This window comes from Protopterus annectens, chromosome 8.part0 (genome assembly GCF_019279795.1).
Source record: "Protopterus annectens isolate FY-2018-M chromosome 8.part0, PAN1.0, whole genome shotgun sequence".
NCBI classification, from domain to species: Eukaryota; Metazoa; Chordata; order Ceratodontiformes; family Protopteridae; genus Protopterus; species Protopterus annectens.
Window position 1 is genome coordinate 1,781,822,026 of NC_056741.1, and position 19,148 is coordinate 1,781,841,173.

At 43.5% G+C, this 19,148-nt stretch overlaps 1 protein-coding gene across 1 annotated transcript in view; it reads right to left on the reverse strand.

Moving 5' to 3' along the window:
• Positions 1–3,827: 3,827 nt before the first annotated feature.
• COQ9 (coenzyme Q9) overlaps positions 3,828–19,148 on the reverse strand; it is a 399,687-nt gene continuing 384,366 nt past the window's right edge. The window contains exon 9 of the mRNA XM_044081281.1: positions 3,828–4,079. Coding sequence (XP_043937216.1) covers positions 4,044–4,079 — 36 coding nt within the window. The 3' untranslated portion in view covers positions 3,828–4,043. The remainder of the gene's footprint in view (positions 4,080–19,148) is intronic.

The window sequence follows — 19,148 nt, forward strand, 5'->3', positions numbered from 1 at the left end:
CCTGAGACTGCAGTCTGGGTGGCCTGTTTCCTGGGTTTGGTCTGAGAAGGCCTGGAAGGGTCTGGAAAGGACCAGTTTTTAGAAGGCCAATGCCTACTGAATCTAGGTGGTTGCACTTGTAAGAATTCTTCAACAGTTTGCATAGATGTAGCTTTTTCTTCCATCTTTTTAAGAACCTCTTCTGCTTTGGTGCCAAATAAACAGTCTTTATTCAAAGGAGCATCTAGTAATTTGGATTTGACATGATCTGGCAAGGTGTGTGTTCCTTTAGCCAAGCATGCTTTCTCAGTACAGACTCAGTGATGGCAGCCCTGCAAGATGCTTATAGGGCAATGAAGCGACACTGCAAAGTATGCTTACTACCTTGGTTTGCAGAATGCATTAGCTCTTGTACATCTTTATTTTCTGCACAATCTGGAAGCAACACCATTTTTTGTTTAATTAGTTCCATAATATGCTGCTGGTACTTCAACATGTGAAACTGGTAGTTCAATGCCCTGATGGCAAAAGTTGCAGAAGTATATACCTTCTTACCCCATCTGTCTAAAGCTCTGGAATCCCTGTCTGAAGGGGTAGGATTTTTGGCTGTAGTAGCCTTAATACCTTTAGGCCACTGGGAAATGGTCTCTGGATCCACAGTAGGATTCTAGAAGAGAAATTTGTGTGAATCAGGTAATCTGTAGTACCTGTCAGGTTTCCTATGGGCCGAGAGTAAAGTATCTGGAGTAAGACTGTATTCCATAAAAACATCATCTACAGCATCCAGGACAGGGGGTATAGCTAGAGGCCTGTGCTGAGGCAACTCTAAAAATTCTCTTGAGTCTCTTTTTGGACTGAGGGTAGTCCTGGCATTCTCAACGGAAATGCTCTCAAAGTATGCAAGGTTTCACCAAAAGAAAAATCCTCTGGAGGAGATGCAGATGGAATGGATTCCTCTGCATCTGAATCCTCATAAGTTGATATGGGCATGTCCTGATAATCAGAAGGGTCAGAGTCATTGGGCTCCTGGCCTGTAGAATCAGAATAAAACAATTCTTTGTCTCTTAGCAGGGGAAGGCTGGCTTCCCCCAATTGGGGTAATAAGATTTTCAGCCATTCTAACCATTAGTTTTTGTGGCATGGGAGCTTGAGCATGCACGCTGGTCGTCTGTTTTCTAGGTGTAGTACGTTCTCTGTGCCTCAGAAACTCAGTAGTTTTAGCTAAAAACAAAGTTGTCTGCTTAATTTGAACATCGGTAGGTTGGAATACACCCTCAGAAGCCGGTGCCTGCACAGCGGCTCCGGACCCATCCAAGGTAGAGACATCCGCAGGTTCCATAGTTGAAGAAGCATCTCGCGGCATACCGGACTCCGAATGGGTCTCAGCAGAGGCCTGCGAATCTGCAGAAGTGGGCATCAGGGGCTGCAAAGGACTTCACTGAGTACTAGTGGACTGGCGACTAGCTTAACAGAAGCATCGTTGGCAGTTTTGGACCTATGCGGTCTGTCTCTGTCTTTATCTTTATGTTTCTTCGGAAGACCAGTAGTCGGATTGGCTTACTGAAGCCATTTCGGAATACGGAGAACGAGAGCAAGATAATTTAGTGACAAAGATAGCCCAACAACGAATGGTTCAGGCTTTAAACAAGGCACAAAACCGACAGCGAGGGACGTCGTGATCTGGGCCTAAACAAGTGATTCAGTAAGAATGAAAATCTTTGCGAAGTATTTGCTTTCCACAGGCAAGACAATTGTTAACTTTTTCTGACATTGGTTAGAGCAAGAAAAAAGGATCTCCAATGGACTACTTAGCTTTAGAAGAGGTCAGGATTACAAACTCAAAAACGAAAATTTCAGGTAGCGGCCGACCGGCACTTGCAAACTGCTTCTGCTTCAGGCTATTCCTCGACAAGAAAGACTGATGTAATGCCGTTGGCTGCCTATTTTATACCCCTGACGACCTGACATCATGGAAGAAGTGACAGCAACCGACGCAGAAATCCTAAGACTCTGGTATTTGGGCCGACTAAGGGCTACCTGCAGGCAGATAACCCAAGTGTGATGACTGCAACAGTGAAACACGAAGAACATCTGGAACATGGAAGGTTAACTTGCAAAACTTCAGAAAAATAGTTGAAATTAAATTACTATATCTGTGCCATAAAAGATGGTTTCAATGCAGCAAGGAGACAGGATGTCTAAAACTAGGGAGCCTTCTGCATTTTCTTGTAAGTGTTTTATGTCTTTCAGCAGCTGCAAAGATCTAACAACCATGTATTTTCACAAGTAAATGCTAAATGCTGGCAGTTCCTAGCAATGGGGACTTAGCTTGGGAACTAAAGTCATATGACAAGAAATATATCATCCCACAAGCTAACTCAGCAGTAATGTTTGAGATCTTAATTTAAGAACTCTCAGAGAGAGAGAGAGCATTCTGTATTTTCTATTTGACCTGCCAAGATGACCCTTTCACTACACCTGCCTTGCTCTGTAACTAAGTTAACTAGGGTATAGTAATTCGCAGACTCAGTCAGGAATACAGCAAAGTATAGCTTAGATATTTTCTGTATTTATTTGAGACTGTCCTGCAATGTCACTTTTAAGTATTTTCTGCGATTTTGAACTCTGATGTAACTGTGATTATTTACTGAGTATTTCTTGTTCTTTTATTAATTATTATTAAATATATTTAAACCTATCATTGTGGCTGATATCTGACACATTTAAGTTCTGACAGTACTTGCATACTTTTTGGTGACACTGTGGGCCACTCCTAATACCCTTGCTCTTGGTCTAACTACCATTTGTATTGGTAGAAAATCACACAGCAAGACTGGATACCCTTTTATTAAGGGCCTTAAAGTAGCTGAAAAGGCGTAACTGGTGGCAGTAATAATTACCTTAAAGTCTGGGCAGAAGGGGGCATAGCTAGTAAACCTCTGCCAGCCTTTCCCAGGTATGTGTCGGGGGAGTGAGTGTGTCTCAATCAAACCTCAAAGAGTGTGCGTCTCAGCTACTTGAGCAGGGGCACAAAACACTGGTTGGACAGAGAGGATGCTGGAGCTCTTGGCTTGATTACTCAGCTCATATCTCAACTCTATAGTTGTGCCAGTGTGGAGTCTTAATGGGGATCTGGAGAAGGACAGAGAAACCAGCTCCAGATGGACTGCGGTCTCTATGTGCTCTTAAGGGAAATTGCACTTGATGCAGAGAGCTGCATCTGGAAATACTGTCCTCCACTGTTGCCAGTGGTGAGGATTGAGGCTCCTTGATTATACTGGGCCAGTGGTGGGGTGTTACGTGTATATATTATATACATTACATATACACACTAACACAAGTAGCAAGGGAACAGGAGATGGATCCGCCACATTAGGGGGACAGTGAGGAAAGCCCTCCCCTCCCCAGGGAAAAAAAAACTTTAAATTTGTAATAATGAGTTTTGCAATTTACTTTTTTCTTTTTAAATGGAATCTAACCAAGGAAAATATGGTAGAAAATCATATGCAATACAGATGCTCCTGGAAAGTTTGTCAGAGAATAATTTGTTCAGCTAGCACACTCAGGTCCTGCCCAAATAACTAAGATTACAGCTTGAGAAGTAAAGTTTGAAACCACTTTCAAATGGCGTATAAAGAAAGACAAGAGACTTGCATATACTAATGATTATACAGTTTAAATGCAAATGCTCCATATCTGCAAAATGGTGAAGTTTATTTTTTTCATCCACACACGATCTTATCCAAAAGGCTGAGCAGCAACCCTACCACAATGGATACATGCATACGAGTATATATGAAGAAGGAAAACTGCTGTGTTTAAAAGAAACAAATATTAATACAAACTAGTTATATTTAAGGAATTTATTTTTTCCCCAAAACAGTCCAGTCTTTCTAAAATGTAAAGCATTCTAAAGGCCAGTTTAAGCAGATACACTTGTCCTTTTTCATATTTAAATTCCTCCTTTTACTTCTTCAGTGGTATCCAGAACAAGGCACAAAACTACAAGGCCTTCACACACAATACTGTGCAATAATGACTATCCTTCAACACTTATGTCCAGTTCATCGATGGTGGCCAAATCCTGCTATGTTCTTGAGCTGTGGAAAAAAGAAAAAAAAGTCAATTAAACAGGAACAATGAACTGTATCCAAGTTTCAGATACTTCATAGGATGCACAATGCACTGTCAACACTGATGTTTTGAGGGTTTACATTACATGTTAAGAGTGGAAAGGTTACCCACAACAGGACTCCAATTATCTCATGGTGGTGTACACACAAGTCCTGCTCTGAATAACTAAGCTGAAGATGGTAATGAAAAGAAAAAAAGGCAAGTGCATCAACCGGTAACAGACAATAAAAGGAAAATGGATGCTTCTACACTTCTGTGACTCAATAATCAGGGAAGTTTTTGAAAAAATACAAATTAATGAGAATGCTAGTATGAAATGAAGAAAGGGCCACTACATAGATAGTTTGTTACATATCTGCTTGTTGTACTGTGAAGGTAAATACATGGTCAACTGATTCTTCAGCCACAACCAAGGAATAAGACTTCATATTGTTACAAAATAAGTCATTTACAATACAAGGGTGCAAACAAGTCTCATATACAATACAATTCACAGTATTACACAGTCCCAATAAAACACTAAAAATAAAGCAAAGCCTAAAGGACAAATGTTGCAAGTTTATTTAGAAGTAAAGACATATGCCGTGTTGTATTGTAACAGCAGCTTTGCTAAACTTTACAGATATGGAACAACTTGATTTTAACGAGTTTTACTGCAGTAGGCAGAGAAGGTGCAACCGGGTTTGTTCAGTGTGTTCATGCATAGGTTTTAAAGGAGCTGAAGTGATTCATTGTGGAAGTGGCCAGATGAATATTCCACTCTTTTTGAAATGTGAGCACGAAGTTAACTAAACAATGGGGACATGCTCTCAAACATGCTTTTATGGTTTAATGCGTTTCTGACTGTGCTCAATGACCTACGTTCTGGAGAGGTGATTCAACTGTCCCATATCCCAGTACACCATTCCTCAGTATTACCTTATATCCTCTCTTTGCATCATGTCCATTACAATGCCTCAGCATCCAGCTTCCAGATATTCTTTTTGGTCTTTATGCTGCGCACAGATTTCATCCACTTTCTACGACACTTGAACAAGTAAGGGTCGCACTGACAGCAATCTAAGCAAGGTAGGGCAGGCCAAAATTCCATGCCCACTGCAAGGAGCAGTATTTCCATTGTGTTGTATACTGACGTATAATCGAGCACACTGGGAGAATCTCTGGAGGTTCCTGCCACTAGGCAATGCCTGGTAAATCTCATATGGGCAGGGTCATGGAGGCATCCTTTCTGGATGGCCAAACCAACTCAACTGGTGCCTTTTAACCCACAGGAAGTGGCTTTAGTCATGAAGAGTAAGACTACATTTCAATAGCAGAGACTCCCACCCTAGGTTAGTGGAACCTGCCTAACTCATCAGTGGGCCTTTAACAAGGGTTGAACACAGCCAGAATTGTCAGGAAGTATTAAGTGGTGTCCCTGCAGCCAAGACACTTCACAGTTCACTGCAACACCTACATTCTCCGGCATGTAAACTGCACCTCAAATATCAAGCCTAGAAGGTACAACAGAGTCTATGCTTAACCTATGGCTTCAGCAAACATACAAATACATTCTGACATGTTCTCCTCTGGAGTCAGGCAAGATTTCTTCCTATCATCCCTGGAGATGACATCCAGGGAAAAGACATCTACAGACAGTCCACTGACAAAGCAATTAGAAGTCAGTCATTTAAGTAAGAACACCATAAGGCCATCTTGTCCCCCATGTTCCTACTGGTTGTGGGTCATCAGCTCCTCCGGGTCAATCAGCCCATTCATTCCTAATCACCAGGGCAAGAGTCATCTAGGATGGGCAAGTTATTCAGATAGTTATCAGGGTGGTTTAAGATTTGTGTGTGTGTGTGTGTGTGTGTGTGTGTGTGTGTGTGTGTGTGTGTGTGTGTGTGTGTGTGTGTGTGTGTGTGTGTGTCCCTATCCTCCATAACCAACTGAAATTGTCAAGTATATGGAAAGAGCTAGAGATGCTTTTGTTTACCAAGAATGTCTATTCAAACACAGCAAACTCAGAAACATGCCAAATGTGATGTCTGTCAGAAGAATAATGCAAAACAAGCAACATTAACATATCCAACACCAAGTTTATGGCAGAAAGACTGAACAGATTTGTTTTTGTGTAAAACAGTAGTTCACTTTATACGTACTGATTACTATTTGAAGTCCTCAGAGGTTCATAAGTTTATACACTGAAAAAGTATTACACATGTTTGGAAAGACACATTCAAGACAGAGTACTCCAGAATTAATAATTTCAGACGATGGTCCGCAGAACAAAAGCATTTTTTTTGTAAAGTTAAGACAATTTCAGCATATTGTTATGTAGTCCAAAATACACTTGGACAAACTACAAGAAACAACACACTGTTAAACCCATTCAATGAAGAAATCACACAGCACTAACACAGACTGCTATAAGAACTGCTGTGTAGCAGTATTTTTTTTTTTGCTAGCTCAACTACTTACAGGGCAGAGATTAAAAATAACGATTCCTACAGCTACATCACTTCTTATGCCCAAGAATTGTTAAGTGCACATAAACTAGAAGAATTAGTCAAGACAGAAATTTTACTATCGTAAACATACAAGCGCATCTATCTTCTTTACTGGTGGGAGAGAAGGTGATGGCTCAGCAAACTTCTTAAAGGCAGTAGCAGCTGTGAGGCAAAGTGATCTTAGTAGATTTATAACCTCTGCTAAAGAAAGTGAATTGAAAGTAAACCATCTGAGTAAGAATTTTTTTAACAATGTGACAAAAAGTGCAGGAAGTGCAGAAGTATCAAATGTAGCATAAGGAATGTCGACAGAGAGCGAAACCAGGAGAGGTGTTCCAAAAGATATTTAGTCCTTTCACCATCCAGAGGAAAAAAAGAAGTTATGTACTCACCATAACCTTCCATGTTTGTTGTCCATGATCTCGCCTTCATTCTTGCTGGTTGGGTTTGGAACCGAACATCGGTTCCGACTTGGCCACATACTAAAGCATGAGAACTCTCACTGGCTCGAGGCTACACTATTGTCCCATGATGCCTCACGACTGTTCCCCAGATCCCATTTGAGAACTAACACTAGACTATACCAACTCATCCCATAAAAAACAAAATGGAATAGATGTGCTGTCCCTACTCTGAAACAGGTGTGAAGAGAGTCAGGCACCTATAGCCAATTCGTGGTTCCTCTCAGAAGGGGGAAAGGGGGGGTGGGTAGCAAGAATGAAGGTGAGATTATGGACAACAAACATGGAACGTTATGGTGAGTACATAACTTCTTTATGTTATGTTGCCCTATCTCACCCTCATTCTTACTGGTTGGGACAGTGTCCCCAGCACCTCATGTTGGGTGGCTCAAGGGAATAAACACTTCAGAACTGTGGATCCAAAGGAAGCCCTGTTCAGGGAGGCCACATCCACTTTGTAATGAGTAATGAGTAGTAATTTGTAATGAGTATGAGGGTTGACCTATGTGGCAGCTGCACAAATTGAGTCCAAAGGGAGTTTAGCTTAGAAAGCAGTAGAAGCCATGGATCTAGTTGAATGACCTGTAACTTTGCCTGGCAGCTGTTTGTTATGCAGATTATAGACATAATTGATGGTATCTGTGAGCCATTTTGATAAAGTGACCTTTGAAACTGCAACACCTTTCCTATCGTCTGAAAAAGACAGAGTTGGTCAGATTTTCAAAATTCTTTGGTCCTATATATGTAAAAACATAGTTGTCTATGCACGTCCAACTGATGAAGCTTGTATTCTGCCTCGTTGCCATAATTAGGGAAAAACAAAGGTAACTCAATAGACTGGTTCAAACTGGCCTCAGAACAAACTTTTGGTAGAAAGGAAGGATTCGTTCTGAGGGACGCACTGTCTTTATAAAAGATTAAATAGGGAGGATGAACAGACAGAGCTTGCAATTCTGACACTCTTCTGGCGGAGGTAATTGCTGTTAAGATCATCTTCCAACATAAGATCTTTAGTGGGCATGAGGAGGCTGGTTCAAAGGGAGGTGAGGTCAAAGACAATAACACCAAACTGAGGTCCCACGGAGGAGGAGGATCTTTTAAGGGGGGTCTTAGAAGAAAGGTACCCCTGAGAAAGGCTTTGCATAATCTTTGGGACATGATGTTTGACCTCATGTCTCCTACATGGTAATTTGAAATAGCAGCTAGTTGCACTCTTACCGTGGCTGCTGTTGCACCTTTATCGAAAATTTCTGTTAAGAGTTCAAGAATTGCAGATATAGGAGCTGTAAGGGATCTATGTTGTTTCCGTCTGCCCAATAAGAGAACGTCTTCCATTTATTTGCGTAAAGTTTCCTAGTTGCATTCGTGTGTGATGAAAACAGAATGTGCTTTACTGCCGGGGATAAATCTGAAACCCTGGCTAAGACTGGAAGTGGAGTAACCAACCTGTCAGCTTGAGATTTTGAAGTGAAGGGTGGAGCGTTCCTGACTAATGAGTCAGGAGGCCCGGCACCAGGTCCAGAATCCTGGGCTCCTCCAGAAGATGGGGCCATAAGAAAGGAAACAAAATTTGTCAAGGTCAGTAAGAGGCAATGAGAATTAGCTTGTAACTCAATGACTTGGCTTTCTGGAGTACCTTGGGTATTAATGAGAACAGAGAAAAGGCATACAGACGTCCCAGGGGCCAATCGTGCACAAGTGCGTCCCTTGATGACTCCCCCGGAGGGGGGACTAGGGCAAAGTAGCTGCTGCATTCTGTGTTGATGAACATGGCAAACAGATCACAGCAAGCCTGGCCCCACTTGCGAAAAACTCTGCTCCCAATCGTTTGATTCAGTGACCATTCGTGAGGCATTAGGATCACTCTGCTCAACCTGTCAACTATTATGTTGGATATCCCCGGGATAAGCGTTGCAGTCAGAAAACGTTAAGAAATTGCCCATTGCCATATTCTTTGAGCCTCCCGACATAGGGCGTAGGATTTGGTTCCCCCTTGCTTGAAGTACCATACCACTGATATATTGTCTGTTTGAATTGCAATAGTACCTGTCGGTAGAGAGCTGTGGAATGCTTGCAACGCCAGAAGCACCGCCCTCAACTCTAGGCATTTATGTGCAAGTGGTACCCGTATTCCTGCCAAGTCCCATGGACCATCTGCCCCAGATAATGCCCCCCCCACCCTATCTGGGAAGCATCCGTGGTCACTGTGGCTACAGGATAAGAACAAATGGCCTGCCTATAGTTACCTGGTCGGAGTGAAGCCACCTGCAGGTGTTCGTGATGAGAATTTTGTGGGACATAGGCAACTCCTGCATTGACCACTGGGCAAAAAGAAGCAACTGTAATATTCTTGTGTGTAGACGTGCCAATGAAACTAGTGTGATCGTCGCTGTCACTGAACCTAGGACTTTGAGGACAAATTTGACTTGTTAAGACAGAGACTTGGTGTAGCGTATGTACTCTCATGAGGCAGTTTTGTCACCGTATTTCTTGTGTCTAATTCTGCCCCTATAAAGATAATATGCTGAGATGGTAAAGGCAGATTTTTCTAAATTTATCGTAATTCCCAGCTGAGAGCAAAGATGAAGGGTGGAGTTTCCTGTTCTGGTTAGTAGATGCTCGGTGGTGGTGGTCAGAAGCCAGTTGTCTAAGCATGGAAATACCCAGAATCCTTAGTGCCTCAGGTGAGCCATTACTATTACCATGCACTTGGTAAACACTCTGGGGGCTGCAGTGCGACTAAAGGGCAGAGCTCTGAACTGGTAAGGGCTGGCTCCCAGCCAGAAGCACAGATATCTTCTGGATCGTCTGTCCATCTTTATATGGTAGCATGCATCCTGAAGATATATTGAGCACATCCAACTGTCTTGTCCCAAAATGGGGAGTATAGACTGCAGTGTTACCATCCGGAACTTCGTCTTTTTGATCAACTTGTTTAGTCTGCTGAGATCTAGGACTGGTCTCCAAGTCCCCTGTCTTTTTTGGAACTAAAAAGAACCTTGAGTAAATTCCGGATCCGACTTGGTCTGCGGGGACTTCTTGCATGACTCTTTTTCCAGCAACCTTTGGATCTCTAGGGTTGCTTGATCCCTTTGACTGGGTGGAGTGTCTGGAATGGACTTTGACAGAAGAGGTGAATGGGAGAAGGGAATTTTGTATCCTCCGGATATGATGGACTGTACCCGTTGGTCTTGAGTTAAGTCTAGCCAGGCATTCGGGTACATTGATATTCTCCCCCCCTACTGCCTCCAGAGGCAGGCAGGCCTCCTTTCAGGAGCATTGGAAGGCTTGACCCGGGAATGCATCTCTGTCACCCTGGTTCTGCGGACACCCCTCTGCCACGTGGGCGGCATCTATCTTTACTTCCCCCTTTGCCCCTGGGGGAAAACTCACCACGAGTGTTCAGCAAGGCTCCCTTGGATTTTCGGAACTGCATCTTTTCACCTTTCTGGCCCTTGGGATAGGGTCTCGGGGCAGAAAAACATACTCCCACCAGCAGAGAGTCCTGCCATCCTGCTCACTCCTGGTTAGGGTTTCTCTCACTTTTGGCCCGAACAGAGAAAAGCCGTCAAAAGGGTCATCAATAAAGCTTCCTTGAAAGGTACAGCAAAACCACAAAGACACATCTAGGAATGTCTCCTAAGAGCTATTCCTATACCTGCTGCCCTACTTGCACCATCAGCTGCATAGGAAATGAGGCACATGGATAAGTTAGTAATAGAGGTTAAGGTCACAAGTTGAGAGTTAATTTTGTCAGACAATCCCTGAGCTGTAGCACCTCCTAGGGTATCTCCTAATTCCTTGAGGAGATCCCCCTGCAAGCGAGTAAAATGGGATAGGTAGTTCAGTGACCTAAGGATAAAGGCTGCTGAAGAAAACATACGCTTCCCCTGCCCATCGTACGAGATTCCTTATTCGGCGGATGGACAGATGCAGAAGTTTTAACGAGTTCCTTCTTAGTGGCCACTGGCACCACCATAGCATCTACCGGGACTCCCTTTGTTAAAAACTGCTTGTCCTCCGGGGCTGTGATAAATTTGTTTGGCCCCCTCGGAACTAGCTCCACAGACTCTGGAGAGCCCCACGCCTTCTGACTGACCACACCCAGCAGCTGGTCAAAACGCGGAGTCACCCAAGAGGTGGAGGGTCGAGAAACAAATGCCTCCAGGTATACAGACTCATCCTCAGAAGGGGAAAGGGCTTTCAAGTCACCTCTGTTTCAGGATCTCTATGATGTTTGAAAATGAGACATCCTCAGAGGATGATCGTGCTGACCCTTCAGATCCCTCTAAGTAGGTTACAGACCTGACAGACACGGGGTAGTTTGTGTGCTTCCTCTTAACATGTTCTCTTCCGAGGGATCTCTTTGGGAGACGTTCCGGAGAGGTTTCGGAAGAGAGGGCTTCGCCCATTGGGGTGTCCCGGGGCATTGGTTCTCTATGCATGGGTTGGAGGAGTGATGTAGAGGTTGACACTGGGCCCTGGGGGGGTAGCTGTAGCTGAGGGTGGAGCAGTCTCAGAGGAAAGCACACTCCTCATCACCTCGAAGGCATCCCGATCCGGGGCAGAGAGAGTGTCACTGTCAGAGGAGCCAGGAAATCTCCCCCAAACCAAGGACGAGGGTCCAGAGGCAGATGTGGACACCGAACTGACCTGCACCGAAGGTCCAAGTGGAAGAGAGTCGGGTTAAACAAGGGTCTGGTCCTACTCCCCCCCCCCCCGAGCTGAGGGAGTTTTGGCCCCCAGACCCTTCGACAGAAGAGGGTATCAAAGTGGTTAGAGCAAACATTGGCACCAAAACATCCGGGGCGAACTTCGGAACCAAAGGTTCCACCACGAGGACTTCCAGGCAATCTGGCTTAGAGCGCAACTGAATCCGAGGAGGAACAGAGGATAAAGACACTATTAGAATCAGCTCCACGACCTTCTGGGCTGGAAAGAATTTTTGCCAAGGCCGGTGTACGAAGCAACTTTCTCACCACTCGATCCACATCATCATCCGAAAGGCTCCAAGAGGAATGAGAGGAACGGGAGGATTTATGGTTACCAGCCACAGAATGAAGTAAGGGAGACTGCGGTACCGATCAAATAGGTTCCAATGACTGTGACCGACTCCTGGTTTTACTACTTGAAGACACAGGTGGAGCCAAAATTGTTTTTTTATTTGTCGGAACCGCTAGGTATCGGATCCGAAGAAATAGGCTGATCATGTCTCTTTGACGACTCCGAGCCCGGAGCCGAAGAAGTTTTTTTGAGTTATCTACAGTTTTTGAAGCCGGATTGCCTTCAGCTGTATTCTGACACAAAGGTACTAAAGGTCAAGACAAAGGAAACAGTAACTATTTTGGAAACAAACACCACTTCGCAATAAGCAAGGATAATAAGTCCTCTATATATATATATATATATATATATATATATATAAGATATATATACATATATATATATAATTTATTTTTTGTAAGGACAAGTGTAGGGAGAAGAAAAAATTAGAAAAATGGTTAGAAAAAGTAAGAAGAGAGAAACGGCGCACTTCCCTAACTGAGGAAGTGGCTCTAACTTAAACTGCGAAGATTGGAAGAGGAAAGTGGGGAGATGAAATCCTCTACCTAAAACGGATTCCTCTGGGCAGCACCAAGTAGGCCTTAAAAGGTAAAAAGAAGTTCAAGATAAGTCAATAAACTAGGGACAGAAAGAAGACTTTCTGAAAGAAGGAAAGGTACGTCATGTAAAGGGAAAGAGTAGTTAGAAAATGGACAACTACAAAAATACCAGAAAATTAAAGTCACTTGGCCTAAGCCAGCGAAGAGCAATCCCGAAGCTGCAAGTGGCAAATGAGATCTGGGGAACAGCCGCTAGGCATCATGGGACAGTGTAGCCTTGATCCAGTGAGTTCTCGAGCTTTAGTATGCGTTCAAGTTGGAACCAATGATCGGTTCCGAACCCAACCAGCAAGAATGCAAGCGAGACAGGACAACATAACATCAGGTAGCATTGAACACAGTGACGATCCAGTTACAGTTGGATCAACTGAATCAAAACAGTTAGCTCTACAACATTAGAAATACAGAAGCCAGCAAATTGGATGGCGCAGTGGCAGGATTGTCGGCTCACAGCAAGAGGTTCTCTGGTTTGATTTGGCTGGAGTGCCTCCTGTGTGGAGTCGGCACGTCCTCCCTGCGTTCATGTGGGTTTCCTCGCACATCACAAAGACATGCGCCTGGAGCGTTTCTCCCCCGACGTCCGGTGAAAATTGGCTTCATTCCAAGTTGGACTTTCCTGGAAAACAAATGTTAAATAAATAAATAAAATAAATAATTAAGTTAGAGATATAGAAGTTCCAAAACTAATATGCAACTATTTTTGTGGCATACAGGAATTAAACCCTGATTACAACCCAGATGACCTGTAGTCAGCCTGACAAGCCAGAGTGGTATGTATAGGCGTGACAAGGCAAATGCCCACCTGCCTTTCCTTGGGAGACAAAAGGGGATGACGCACAGAGGGGACTCAATACCATCTGTCAGTAGTAACCAGGACCATAGAGATTGGCAAATGCTATGAAAGCAGTGTGCATAGGGATTAACAGAGGTATACATTGGTACAGGTGGATCACTTCCCTAGCAACACCCCTGATTCTTCCACATGTGAATGCATCCTAAGTCAACAAGGTCAGTGGGGGAAAAGTCACACCAGATGAATGTAGCAAAACAGTAGGCTGCAGCATGACAGCTCCATTTCTGCTGTAGGTCAAAGGTCATGCTAGCAGTGAAGCTACTTATCCCTTGTGAGAGGAGACTCACCCTGCAAAAGGACGTTGGGGTAAACCCAAATATATGACGGAACTAGGGATGATGGTGGCACAGTGGGGAAAAAGCACAATGTTCTAAATTCAGCAATGGCTGACCCCACTCAGACAATATACAGTAGTAAAGAAAAGCAAGGAATGAAAAAAATGATACAAAGGATAGAAAAGTACTTCAATGACATACAAATCTGAAATGGAAATGTCAGTGAAATGTCACTAAAGTAAAAAGCTTCATAAAACAAGGTCTCCACAGAAAAATTACAAAACAATAGCTCATATTAACAAATAGTTTAACAAAATTATACATTTAGCTTTTGAAGACGGGGGGAATGAATAGGGTATATACTTTTATTTTGTATTGTTTTGGCACTCTATCTTGTGAATTTTCATGTTTTTTGTCAAAAAAGGTCCTATACTATATATTAGCTAGCTATGGAATTCCTCTGTGATCTAAGAAAGCCAGAATGCCTATCTACAGGAACTAGAATCACTCAATAATAAACCCAATACCATTTTCCTAGGTGATGTAAACCATTCAATTATTGACTAGGAAATTTGCACAATCACTTGTCCACAACCCCAGAAAGTACAGTTTTGTACCTACCATAAATGTAGATGTTTGAATGTTCACACTGCTGCAGTCATTACACTTGGGTTATCCTGCCGTCAGGCGGTCCCGCAGTCATCCAGAGTTCCAAAGTCTTGGTCTGGCATCGGTTGCTGTCACTTCTTCCCTGACAGCAGTGCATCAGGGGTACACACAAGATGCATCAGACGCCATTTTCTTCAGTTTTTCTTGCCCCAGATGTCAGGTGCCCCCAAGTAGGTAGGCAATACATATTGCTAATAAAAAATATACATAAAAAATAAAAACAATACCTTCAGTTACAAGCAAATACACTACAAAGGTTGTATAGGATAGAAAGGTATAGATAAATTCAGCTACTTCAGAGGGGATGGAGGGAGGGTAACCTGGACTGCAGCAGTGTGAACACTCGAACATCTACATTTATGGTAAGTACAAAACTGTGCTATGTTCATAGTGTTACACTGCTGCAGTCATTACACTTGGGTAGAATCCCAAAGCTAAGGTTGGGTGGCTGGTCTATAAAGAGTTAGGATTGGCTATGAGGCCCTGCAGAACTGCAGTGACAAATCCTGCTCTGGATTTACAGTAAAGAGGCAGGTGTTGATGCTTGGTAAAGGTGTGCACTGAACTCCAAGTTGCAGCCTCCAAAATTTCCTTGGTAGGTAACTCCTCTGAGAAAGGCTGTTGAAGTGGCTGTTGCCCTGGTGGAATGTGGCCTAATGTTATTTGGGACTGATTTTCCATGCTGTGTGTAGCAGTAAAGAATACAGTGTCCTATCCATCTGGATATAGTCTGCTTTGAGATAGCCTTGCCCTGTGATCCTGCAGCATATGCTACAAACAGTTGCTCAGTTTTCCTGAAAGCTTTTGTTTTGTCCAAGTAGAAGCGTAGCTGCCTATGTATGTCCAAATAATGCAGACGTTTCTCCCCTTTATTCTGGGGGTTTGGATAAAAAGTTGGCAAATGGATGGTTTGGTCAAGAGCCGCACTAGATACCACCTTTGGCATAAAGGTAGGGTTTGGTCCTTAAAGAAACCCTGTCCTGATGAAAAATTATAAAAGGTTCCACTGCCATTAATGCCTGTAGCTCTGAGACTCTTCGTGCTGAAGTTACTGCCAGGAGCAGAGCTGTTTTCCATGATAAAAATTTTAGATCGGCTATATTGGCTGGCTCAAAAGGTGGCAGGGTCAGTTTATACAAAATGAAATTGGAGGTCCCAAGTTGGTGTTGGTGCTCTCCGGGGCGGTCTTATGTTTTTAGCCCCTCTGAGGTACTGCTTTAGCAAGGGATGAGAGAATAAAGGAGGATCCGTGTTGTAATGTGCTGAAATGGCAGAGGCGTGGATCTTAATTGATGAGAAGGATAAGCCTCTGTCCAGCATCTCAGTTAAGTATTGTAAAATCTGAGGAATGTTTGCAACAAGAGGGTCAAGGCTTTGAGCCTGGTTCCAGGTGCAGAATCTCTTCCATTTTTCTGAGTAAGCTTTCCTGGTGCTAGGCCTCCTGACCTCCAAAATGACATCCACAACAGCTTTAGAGAGGGGTGTTGCCTGTTTGACTAATGAATCTGCCATGCAGCCAGGTTTAGGGTTTTGAAATGACTGTGCAGGATCGGATTGTTTTGTTGAGTCACAAGGTGTGGAATTTGAGGCAAAATCCATGGTGGGCCTTGAGCTAAGTTCCTTAAGATAGGGTACCAGTGCTGGCGTGGCCAGTCTGGAGCAATCAGGATCATCTGTGTTTTTTCTTGTCTGGCTTTTAGGAGTACCTTTGAAAGGAGAGGCAGTGGCGGGAAGGCATAAACTTTTAGGCTTTTCCAGCTGAACAAAAGAGCATCCACTTTCCATGCTTGTTTGTGATAAGTCCTTGTGCAGAATTTTTGTAGTTGGCAATTCAGTGGGGAGGCAAAAAGATCTATGTCTGGGCATCCCCATTTTTTGCTACCATGCTGAAGATTTGTGGATTCAATTTCCATTCGTGAGGGTCCATGATATTTCTGCTTAGATAGTCTGCCAGAGTATTTTTCTTTCCCGGCAGGAATTGTGCTTGCAGGTGAACTTGATATGTTAGAGCTGTGTTCCACAAGGTCATGGCTTGCCTGCATAGGGGATAAGAATGAGTGCCCCCTTACTTATGTACCATATTACTGTGGTGTTGTCTGTCTTTAATAATTGTCCTGGATGCAGAAGGTCCTTGAAAGCTGTTAGGGCTTTTTGAACAGCCAACATCTCTTTTTGATTGATGTGAAGATGCATCTGGTCTGTGGTCCACTTGCCCTGAATACATTTTCCTGCCATGTGTGCTCCCCAGGCGTAATCCAAAGCATCTGTTGTTAGAGTTTGCCTGGCTGTGGGTTGGGTAAAAGGCTGACCCTTGTTTAGGTGACATGCCTGTGCCCACCATCGAAACTCCTGTTGTAGGCAGGGAATCATTGGTATTACTGCTTCTAAACTGTGAGAGTGTTGAGTCCAAACACTTTCTAGGTACCATTGTAATTTCCTCATATGCAGTCTGGCATATGGTATTAGTAGTATGCAGGATGCCATGAATCCCAGGGCCTGCAGAATTTTTCTTGCAGGAAGTTGGGACTTTTTTGCCAGTAAATGAAAATGAGTTAGTTGAACTTGTTTGTCTGGCGTGAGGTAAGCCATCTGGGCCATTGTATTTAAGCTGGCACCCGGGAATATAATCTGTTGTGAGGGCACTAGTTTTGACTTTTTTTTGTTTACTGTGTACCCTAGAGAAATTAGCAACCTTTTTACAAATGCCAAATGCTGTAGAAGAATGTCCTTTTTCTCTGCTTGAATGAGGCCGTCGTCCAGGTATGGATATATTTTAATTCCTTTTTGCCTGCAAAATGCAATTACTGATGCCAGGCACTTTGTGAAGACCCTGGGCGCAGTAGATAAGCCAAAGGGCAGTGCAGAGAATTGGTAGTGCATTGTACCAGCTTTGAATCTGAGATATCTTCTGCAATTTTGTCTGATAGGGACATGCAGGTATGCCTCTTTGAGGTCCAGAGTAACAAGCCAAGCCTTCATGCCCAGCATGGGTAGAAGCTGCTGTAATGTCAACATTTTGAATTTCAGAATATCCAGGTAAGTATTTAGAATTGAAAGGTCTAGTATGGGCCTCCAGGCCTTGTCCTTTCTGGGGACCAGGAAGAGTCTTGAGTAAAATCCTTGTCCCTGTTGTGGTACTTTTTGAATAGCTCTCATGTCCATGAGGGCTGAAATTTGTTTTTGTGCCTCTGCCCATTGATTTTGTGGCAGGTCTGGCCATTCTTTTTAGCCTTGGTAAAGTATGAAAGTGGAACCTGTAACCTTGAGACACAATATTCAGAACCCATTTGTCTTGAGTGATTGTTTGCCAGTTTTGAGAAAAAAAGTGCTAGTTTTCCCCAGTTTTGAGAAAAAAGTGCTAGTTTTACCCCTAAGGGGGCTTCCAAAAGGGAAGTGCTTGGCGTACGAAGGGGAAAGTCATTGCGACTGTTTCCTGTAAGATTGAGACTTGTCCTCACCTCCTTTTGGGGTTGAGGTGCCCCACTGTCGTCTGTTTGAGCCTTGGGGTTGAGATATGCCTCTTGGGCGTATGTATCTGCCTCTCTGTGGCATGTCTGACACTGGAAAGGACCAATTCTTTGTTGGCCAATTTCTGCTAAATCGAGGTGGCTGTACCTGTAAGAAATCCTTGACTGTTTGCATAGATTTAGCTTTATCCTCCATTTTCTTTAACACCTCTTCTGCCTTAACACCAAACAAGGTATCATGCTGTAAAGGAGCATCCAATAATTTTGCCTTAACATGATCAGGTAAACTCTGTTCTTTTAACCAAGCATGTCTTCGAATCACAGAAACTGTAACTGCGGCTCTACAACAGGCCTCTAAAGAATCAAAACCACATTGCAGAGTATGTTTTCCCACCTGTTCAACTGCATGCAATAAATCCTGCATTTCTTTACAATCAGGAGCTTCTGAGCTTGCAAGCATTTTCTGTTTCAACTGCGCCATTAAATATTGTTGGTACTTAAGCATGTGAAACTGGCAATTTAAAGCTCTTACTGCTAAAGATGCAGAAGTGTATACTTTCTTCCCCCATCTATCCAAAGCTCTGGAATCTGTCAGAGGGTACTGGATATTTTGCAATGGAAGCCTTAACCCCTTTTGGACCCTGGGAAATAGTTTCTGGATCAGCAGAAGGGTTTTTATAAAGAAACTTGTGAGAGTCAGGGACTCTGCAATATCTATCTGGCTTGGCTGGTGCAGGGGCAAAAAATCAGGAGATAAGCTGGATTCAGAGAACACATAATCCACAATATCTAGCACAGGCGGAATAGCCAGGGGCCTGTGCTGGGTAATAAAAGGAAATCCCTGAGCCTTTTTTTGGATTCTGAGTAATCCTGACTTTCCCAATGGAAATGCTCCCTCATGGTATGTAAAGTTTCCCCAAAAGAATAATCCTCAGGAGGAGAGGCTGAAGGGATAGATTCTTTGGCATCAAAGTCCTCACAGGGGGGTATAGAGTATCCCTGGTCTGAAGAGGAATCGGAGGAAATGGAAACCTGATCAGAGAAATCATAGTCTGTACCCTGCCTAGGCCTTTTCTCAGGAGGGGGACGGGAACCCCTGATTAGAGTAATGAGGTCTTCGGCCATTTTAAGCATCTGTTTCTTAGGCATGGAGGACTG